The 9435-nt window shown below is 38.7% G+C and overlaps 1 protein-coding gene across 6 annotated transcripts in view; it reads left to right on the plus strand.

Moving 5' to 3' along the window:
• The window catches only part of LOC109559684 (C-type lectin domain family 2 member H-like), a 50911-nt gene extending 41701 nt beyond the window's left edge, over window positions 1-9210 (plus strand). For all 6 annotated transcript variants that reach the window (XR_011566754.1, XR_011566753.1, XM_019961588.2 and 3 more), the window contains 3 exons: window positions 3337-3512; window positions 4085-4191; window positions 5666-9210. Coding sequence is in view for 4 of the 6 variants with exons in the window: in XM_019961588.2 (XP_019817147.1) it covers window positions 3337-3512; window positions 4085-4191; window positions 5666-5786 (404 nt within the window). In the remaining 2 variants the exon portion in view is untranslated. The remainder of the gene's footprint in view (window positions 1-3336; window positions 3513-4084; window positions 4192-5665) is intronic.
• Window positions 9211-9435: the final 225 nt, after the last annotated feature.

The following is a 9435-nucleotide window of genomic DNA, read 5'->3' on the forward strand; positions in this document are numbered from 1 at the left end:
AAGATCAGTGGACTGATGGCTTTTGTGCCTGAGATAAGACTGTTAGTGATGACTGGGAGGCAACAATCAAATATACAATATGTACTTTAAGACTGACCTCAAGGAAAAAGTCACCATATAAAAAATATATATTCATATGTTAGTTTTCACAGAACATTCTTTCCAAGGCAAATTCTCAATCTAATAAAATCATTTAGGAAAAAACAACTACCACAAGCTTTTGTGCCTGAGATAAGTCTGTTAGTGATGACTCTGGGGGGCAAAAATCAAATGTAAAATATGTACTTCAAGACTGACCTCAGGGGAAAAAGTCACCATAAAAGAAAAAAATATATATATATATATATATTCATATGTTAGTTTTCACAGAACATTCTTTCAAAGGCAAATTCTCAATCTAATGAGATCATTTATTAGATTACTACACTAAGCTAGTGGTTCCTACACTCAGCAAGTGACCACAGATCTCAATATTGCATTTTCCAAGAAACCAAAAAAAGAAAAAAGATCTCAGAAAAGTCTGCTCTTTTGGCAAGCAGCAAAGTACAATCACTTTTCCACACACTAAGTAGCAGTCGGTGTTTTATAAATGGTGAAAGCTGGTAGCATTTCATGAGGCATTAGAAATATTAGTTGGAAGTTCATTCAGTTCAGTTCAGTTCAGTCACTCAGTCGTGTTCGACTCTTTGTGAGCCCATGAATCGCAGCACGCCAGGCCTCCCTGTCCATCACCAACTCCTGGAGTTCACTCAGACTCACGTCCATCGAGTCAGTGATTCCATCCAGCCATCTCATCCTCTGTCGTCCCCTTCTCCTCCTGCCCCCAGTCCCTCCCAGCATCACAGTCTTTTCCCATGAGTCAACTCTTCGCATGAGGTGGCCAAACTACTGGAGTTTCAGCTTCAGCATCATTCCTTCCAAAGAACACCCAGGACTGATCTCCTTTAGGATGGACTGGTTGGATCTCCTTGCAGTCCAAGGGACTCTCAAGAGTCTTCTCCAAACCACAGTTCAAAAGCATCAATTCTTTGGCTCTCAGCTTTCTTCACAGTCCAACTCTCACATCCATACATGACCACTGGAAAAACCATAGCCTTGACTAGATGGACCTTTGTTGGCAAAGTAATATTCATTACAGCTCAGCAATTCTGCATATAACCCAGAGTTGGGTGGCCTCCATAAAGAGTGTTTAGTACATAGACAAGCATCTGAGAATATGACTCTGGAAGCAAAATAATATGAAATTGTGTAATGTATGGTGCCAAAATACATATAAAGTAAAACTGTGCATTCTGATACACAAACACATTGGGCATGGAAGACATTTCTAACAATCTGTCTGCCTATGGAAAGTAGGTCCTGTTCAGATTTTAAGAAAAACAAAATGCTGTTTGCACAGCCATAAAAGTACAAGAGTCTAGTTTATATTTGGCCATGTTTTTCTTCAAACTCCTCATTTTGGATTTTAGTTTTGTTGTACCTACATATATGAATACATGTGTGTATATGTGTACAAACATACATATGTTATATTAAAAAAAAAAAAGACCAACCTCAAAATGATAAGTGGAGTAATAGGTAAAAGGGATGAGAAATTTGTTTGTTATGCTTCACTGCATCTGTCCAACTTTTAGTGAGAACCAGAGAGCTGGTTCCACAAATCTATATGTAATGAATGGTACCAACGTACATATAAAGAAAAACTATTCTTTGGGAAAAACAAAGGAGTTTAGACTTGGAAGACATTTCTAAGAATCTGTCTACCTATAGACAGTAGCCCCTGTTCAGATTTTGAGAAAAAAAAAAATGCTATTTGCCAAGGTCATAAAAGCACAAGAGTCTAGTTGTTCTTTGGCATGCTTTTCTTCAAACCCCTCATTTTGGAATTTAGTTATACTGTACTGCGGGGAGCCGGTGAGGCATTCCACTCGTGACAAAGGTCATGAGGAAGGAGGCTCGGCATACGCAAAGGCGGGATCGAGCCTCAGGAGTCCCCCCGGATATTCTCGAGCATTTTCCCCCAAAAAACCAGAGTCTGCCTACTTTATTGCTTTGTGCTCTCACCTCTGACTTTACTGGGGGCTGTCCCCTACCACCATCTCTCTCTCTGTGTGTCAAAGAGTTAACTTACAGCTCCAATTAATAAAGTTCCTGGGCAATTAGGAGTGTTTAAATCCAAACCCCTCTGATGGCTCTCTAACTCGCCTGACAAGTTTACCCGGACTCCTGCAGCTATGCATACGATTGTTTACAGTCTCCCAGGAGAGGCATGGGAAGCTTAAGATATTCAAATAGCTTAGAGCCTCTCAGAGAGTTAAAAACTGTCAGAATAAACTAGTAAAGGATTTCATTGATGAGTCAATGCTTGTTGCCAAGTTTTCACATCCCCTGAATTGTATCCTTGAATATGTATCAATTAATAGTGGGTATGTAGAAAAAATAAGTAGTGGCCTTGGTGTTAGTAACTTTAGACCCTTAAGGTAATAAATTCTTTCTTTGTTGTAAACCCATTACACATCCGCCCTATAGGAATGCAACCTTATCTTTGGAAGATGGTGCCAAACCTTGAAATAATTACTCTTAGAGAAAGTAAGTCTTTGTTGATAAGTCCTTGTCAAGAGTCATAAAATGTTAGTAGGCCTTCTGGCCAGAAGATGATGTAAATCACCTAAACCATTTGTATACGATACATTTGCAGGAAAGAAACCTTGGTTTTTGATAAGAACCAAAGACTGCTGACTTTGCATCCCCTATTATCCTCTATGTGTAACTTAGGGTATAAAGCCCCTGTTAAAAATAAAGCTACGGGCCTTGCTCACCAACGCTTGGTCTCCCCATGTCATTCTTTCTTTTAACTTCCAGCTGAGTCTCCATCTGGAGCGCGGAACCCACCACGCTGACTAATCATGCCTGGGCTTCTAAGACCCACTCGAGAAGGTGTCTAGGGTGAGGCACCTTCCGCTATTCGAGAGGGCGCCTGCGGCCTACGTCAGTGGTGCAAACTTCTTGTCTTGAAGTTTTATTGGTCTCCCGCGTAAACCAAGCTACTCAGCTTCTTTTCTCCACTGAATTTTCCTACTGAGCTATCCTCATTCTATTGTTCTCTATATCTCTAATTAGCATATAAATAGTCGCCTAGGCCGTCTCTCCTTCGAATACCCTGGATCAGCTGGGGCAGGTCCCCAGCACTGTACCTACATATACATGTACACCCGTGTATCTATGTATATATACATATGTAAAAAAAGACTGACCTCAGGGTGGTAAGTGTAAAAATAGATAAAATGGATGGGAAAATTTATTTGTTATGCTTCACTGTGTCTGTCCAACTTTTAGTGAGAAGCAGAGAGACAGACTTACAAGTTCTGTACGTCACCTGCCCAAAAGGATGGATTGGATTTGGGAATAAGTGTTTTTATTTTTCTGAAGAGTCAGAGAATTGGACATTGAGTCAGATATCCTGTACTTCACTGGAAGCTGTTCTTGCTCAGTTTGAAACTGAGGAGGAGCTGGTAAGGAATATTTTTGGATCATGTTCTTTGTTAAATACTTAGCCCCTGAGAAGGATATAGGCCACACAGGGTGACAGCTGAAAGAAGAGGAAGGCTCCCATTCCATGCAGACTTGGGGGCTTAGAGTGCATATTAGTGCCTGATATTTCTTGGGTATGTTCTCTGCCTGGAACTCTGTGAGACGATTTGGACACATTCTGTCATGTAATCCTCATAGTTAATCTTCAAATTAGATATATTGTTCCCATTGTAAAAAAGAAGTATGGTAATCATGTAATTTATCATCCAAGTTGGGACATTTTGGGGAGTGAAAGGGACAATATTATGTTGGAACCACAGGCATAACCTGGGACTTTCCCAGTCAAATTGAGATGTGTGATCACTTTAATGTAATTTAGGATCAGAGACATTTGAGTGACTTAAGCTGAGAACTGGGGGCTAGTCTTCTCCCTTCAATGTCTAAGCTTCTCAATCTTACCAGGCTGTCATCCAAAGAGAGAAGGCTGGGGGGAAGAGGTCTCAAGAGTAAAATGAAGGAGACATATGTTTTTGCTTTTGGTGTTTTATAATAGAACTTTCTCAAAAGATACAAAGGCCCTTCTGACCATTGGATTGGCCTTAGCAGAGAATCATCACATCATGCTTGGAAGTGGACAGACAACTCTAAATATAATGCCTCGTAAGTTTTTAGACTGCCTTCTATTCTGTGTGGTTATGGGTGTGATTTGTATTTATGGGGAGGTAAATTTAATATCATGGAAAGTTTGCTGCACTATGAGGTATAAAATAGAAATCCTTTGTATGCTCTTCTGTTTATTATCTGTGCCTTTGGGAAAACTTTATGTATCATGTTTTTAATTGAAATCTTTAGCATGATGATGACATTGGACATAGTTCTTCCACTTTCACCCACTGACTTAAACTGTGCTGAAAACCGTATTTAGAATGTAGAGAGAGCAGCTGAGGTACTCTGGGATCCTCCTGTCTTGGAAAGCCACCGAAGAGTTGGTACCCACAGACCCTCAGTCCACTCTGCCCGCTGCCCTGTCCATTCCTGAAAGGAAGGTCATCAAAGAACCAATACGAATCCCTCCTGTGATAATTTATCCCTGGAAGGAACTTAGTAACACATCTTGGGTTGTGAACACTTCAGTGGGAATGTGTTAAATGTAACCATTACTTTGGAGCATATAGAATATAAGGGGCAATCACTTCCCTCAATCAAAGCTAAGCCCATTTAAGAACTTACTAGTAAGCACATATGTTTATTTTCACACATGTATGAAACAGGTCAGGAGAACACTGAAAATCATGTTCCCTGAAAGCTAATTAAAATAATCAGTAAACGATCAAAAATAAGAATAGAAAAGAGTTTTATTTGAGCCAAGTTGAGGACTAGCCCAGAAGCCCACTTCCCAGATTTACTCTGAGAAACTGCTTCAGAGAAACAGGGTTTCTGGCTCTGTTTTATATCTGGTCAGAAAAGAGAACATTAAGCAAGTCAGAGTTACATTCCTTCAAGGTTTTGCTTAAAAAAAAAAAAAAAAAAGAATAGACCAGCAAGTACATGGTGGGTCAATACGGCATTGGCACCTGGGAAGGGAGTCTTATCATCGAAGCAGGACCAGCGTTGGTGTCTCAAGAAGAGGGACATTTAAACTTTATTTTTACTTTGGACATTCTTTACTTCTGGTCAGTGTGCCCTTTTGTGTAATAATTAAAGTAGATGTACAGCGGATGTTTATTATGGCACAGACAGACTATTTTATAGCATAAAATTCAAGTTAAGTCATGTATAAGCCAGAATGACTTACCGATATTTCAGTATGTGACAGTTTCTTTTATCACCACCCATGGCAGCAGTTCACTTGGCTACAACAGCGAGCCCTAGTTAAATACCTAGTCAACAACATAACTGAATTTGGGATGGATGATAATAATCTTCCAATTTTCCAGCAGCGACTTTCAGAATATAAAAGGAACTGAATACAGAAATGGTGTATATTTACTCAGAAGCCTTATGAACATCAGATTCTCATTTTTCTCTTGTCCACATTAAAAATACCTGGAGTGGGGGTGCTAAAGATTGTAGAGGAGAAATAACTGTAGATGTCCAGCCTATGTTTTTTTAACATTTTCATGTTTGGTTTTAGGTTCATCATCACAGGAGATGGGGAACGTGGCTACCTGAATGACCTTGGAATTAGCAGTGCCAGAAGCTATACAGATAGAAAATGGATTTGCAGCAAACAAATAACGTCTCCATGTCCTTAAATTCTTCAAGGCATTTTTAGGGAGCTGGCTCAGAAGTTATTGGGAAGATCCCCTGGAGAAGGAAATGGCAACCCACTCCAATATTCTTGCCTGGAGAATCCCATGGAGGAAGGAGCCTGGTAGGCTACAGTCCATGGGGTCACAGAGTCAGACTCGACTGAGCTACTTCACTTTCACTTTCACTTTCATCCCTAAGAGATGCATTAAAAACTGTTTGTATATAAACATTTATAATAAAATTTTATTATTTTTATTATAAATATTTATGTATATATTATAAACAGTTGCTCTATTGCTTGCTCTGCCAGAAATATCAGCAATATATATTTATAGTGTTTGTTAACCACACAGAAGCAAGCTATACTTGAATGAGATGTGGATTTGGAAGAGTGAGATTCTAAGTTAAGTAGGTGTTAAATAATATGTGTTGATATTTATGTTTTGAACCCATAAATATGAAAGAATTCCCTTTTTTCCATACAAACAGCACTTTATTAGCACATGTGAGACTATAAAAATGACTATGATAGCTGAAACTATGCACAATTATTTTAATAACAAATGAGAAATGTTACCATTGGTTAACACATTCAAAATTCGCTTACTGTCAGTTCCAAATGTACATGGTCACTTTTTTTGGACTTCCCTGGTGGCACAGTGGATAAAAATCTGCCTGCCAATGCAGTGGACACGGGCTCCAACTCTGGTCCAGAAAGATTCTATGCACCACAGAGCAGCTAGGCTCTTGTGTCACAGCTACTGAGCCTGCTCTCCAGAGCCCGTGAGCCACAACTATGAGCCCGAGTGCAGCAGCTACTGAAGCCTCACGCCTAGAGCCTGTGCTCCACTGCAGGAGACGGCACCACAGTGAGAAAGCCACACACTGCAGTGATGGCCCAGTGCCGCCAAAAACTAATAATTAATTAATTAAATTAAGAAAACAAATCTATAGAGAAGTTTTTAACACTACTAAGACTAGGGAATTCCCTGGTGGCCCAGTGGCTGAGACTCTGCTGCCAGTGCAAGGGGACTGCTGGATCCCTGGTCAGGGAACTAGAACTTGCATCCCGCAAGCGAGAGGTCCCACTTGCGGCAACTAAAGATTCCACATGCTGTACAACAAAGTGAATCCGATGTACCTCATGTGGAATCTTTAGTTGTGGCATGTGGGATTTTGCTCCAATAATAATAATAAATTATCCATTTACTTCAATAAGTAGGAAACGAAAGAAATCATATAATTGGGGGAAAAAAAAAAACAACTAGGTTTTACATACGAAAATGAATATCAAAGATCCCACATGCTGCAACTAAGATCTGGGGCAGCCAAAAAATTTAAAAGATTACTAAGACTAATATTACTTTAAACTCTGTATTTTAAGGCATTAGAAATACTGTAAAGGTGCCTTTTACACTTTAATTCTCAGTGTTTCTGTTTTAAATTACAGTGTGCTAAGTAAACATACCTATAAACAAATTCCAATCTGTTTTTTACACTTTATTGGATTTTTAAAATCCTGCTTTCACCCCATTTAAATCACAAATAGTGAATTACCTCCACTCATTACCCAAGTGATACCCAGTCTCACAAATGTTTATGTATGATTGAGTTTTAGAAGCAGAATGTACATAATACACTAACATAGCTTTAGACAAACATTTCCATAAGAAAAATGCATTGGTTAGCTCAAGGTTTGAGAAAAGTTAAGTTCAGGTGGAGCCAGGTGTTGTCATGGCAACACAGAATTTTAAGGAAACCTCCTTTTAAATTTATATAGAGAAGGGGAAGAAATCTAACACTTGTTTGTTTTCTCCTGCCGCTTAAGAGAGAGTTAAAAAATGTCTGACACTTGCAGCCTATTTCCTCTGTTTGGAGACCCCTGGCCTTCCTGCCTGCTACCCTCTCATTGTGACCTTTATAAATTACTTCAAAGCAGAGGTACTTCACATGAAAAATAAATCGATCACCAGTTTCACTGGCTAGTTTAAAGATTCAAATGAGGTAACAGCTGAAAGTTTCTTGTTACTCTATTTGACTCTTTAAATATTTAATACATAGTTTTCTTTCATCATTGCTCTATGGAAATGAAAGTAAAAATAGCTCCAATAGCATTTTGTGTTATTTTTTTGTGATGGGTGTTAGATTAGCATTTAATTTGTATATGTGTGTGTGTGTGTTGTATGTTCAATTGTTCAAGTACCATTTTTTTAAAAAGACTACTTTTTCTCTGTTGTATTTGTTTTTTTTTTTAATTTTATTTTTATTTATTTTATTTTATTTTTTAACCTTACAATATTGTATTGGTTTTGCCATATATCAACATGAAGGAGGAGGGTTCAGGATGGGGAACACGTGTATACCTGGGCGGATTCATGTTGATATCCGTTGTATTTGTTATAGCCATGCGTCTGGGAAACAAACTTACTCAGAAGGACAATGCAGATAGTGGAGTGCAGTTTATTACACCTGCAGGCCCAAGGCAGAGTCTCCTCTTAGCCAAGGACCCCGATCAGTTTTTGTGAAAACCTTACATACCCTAAGTGTACGTGCTCAAACCCACCTCCCCAGATTCCTTGAAACTAGTCAGGACAAGATAAAAGAGAGATAAGATCAAAGTTAACCCATGATTCATGTGTCATAAGCCTAGATAGTTAAACAGTGAACATTTATCAATAGGCCTGTGGTCGTATCCCGATAAGCATAATAGGATTTATGACTTTGTTCTGTTACAGAGATAATTAGCATAGTCTTTTAGATGATGGAGAGTCTAGGTACAAGTCCTGAGGCTCCTTCATCCGGGGTCTGGTTTTCCATCGGTATATCGTTTCCATAGATACTGGGCATATAGCTCAAAGTCCACAGTCCAGCCCAAGATGGAGTCCTGCTTTCAAGATGGAGCCTGTTCTGTTTCCTCCTTCATATTGCCTTTGCTCTTTGGTCCAAGTTCAGTCGACTGCATTTATGAGGGTCTATTTCTGGTCTCTCTATTCTGTCCCATTGATCTGTTTGTCTTATTTCAGCACACTAACTTGCTTACTGTAGCTAGATAGTAAGGCTTGACATTGAATAGGGTCCATTCCCCAATTTTCTTCTTCAGTATTGGGTTGGCTATTCTGGGTATTATGACTCTTCATATAAACTTTGGAATTATTTTGCCAAAATCTATAAAATGACTTGCTGCATTTTTATTGTGAGTATATTGAACCTATAGATGATGTTGTAAAGAACTGACATCTTGAAAATATTCTGTTTTCCTATCTACAGACATGGTGTATCAGCTGATTTAAATTCTTTGATTTTGTTTACCTGAGTTCTGTACTTTTCTTCATATGGAACTTGTACACATTTTGTTGGATTTGTACCTAAGCATTTCATTTTTTTAGAGTACTGGTATAAATAAATGATATTTTGTTCCTAATTCCACATTTTGCTTGCCAATGTTGGTGTCATAGAAGTCAGTTGACTGGGATATTCTCTTTACATTCTTGGACAGAAAGCTACTCAGTCTCAAATGCAACTCAAAGTCATGACTCTCTACTCGCATGTGCTCGCATGGTTTTTCTTTCTGGTATTACTACCCTCATAGTAGCATAAACTATTGTTGACTGAAAATATGCACAACCTATAAGTTGGGAATTATGTTTTCTT

This window comes from Bos indicus, chromosome 5 (genome assembly GCF_029378745.1).
Source record: "Bos indicus isolate NIAB-ARS_2022 breed Sahiwal x Tharparkar chromosome 5, NIAB-ARS_B.indTharparkar_mat_pri_1.0, whole genome shotgun sequence".
In the NCBI taxonomy this organism is placed as follows: Eukaryota; Metazoa; Chordata; class Mammalia; order Artiodactyla; family Bovidae; genus Bos; species Bos indicus.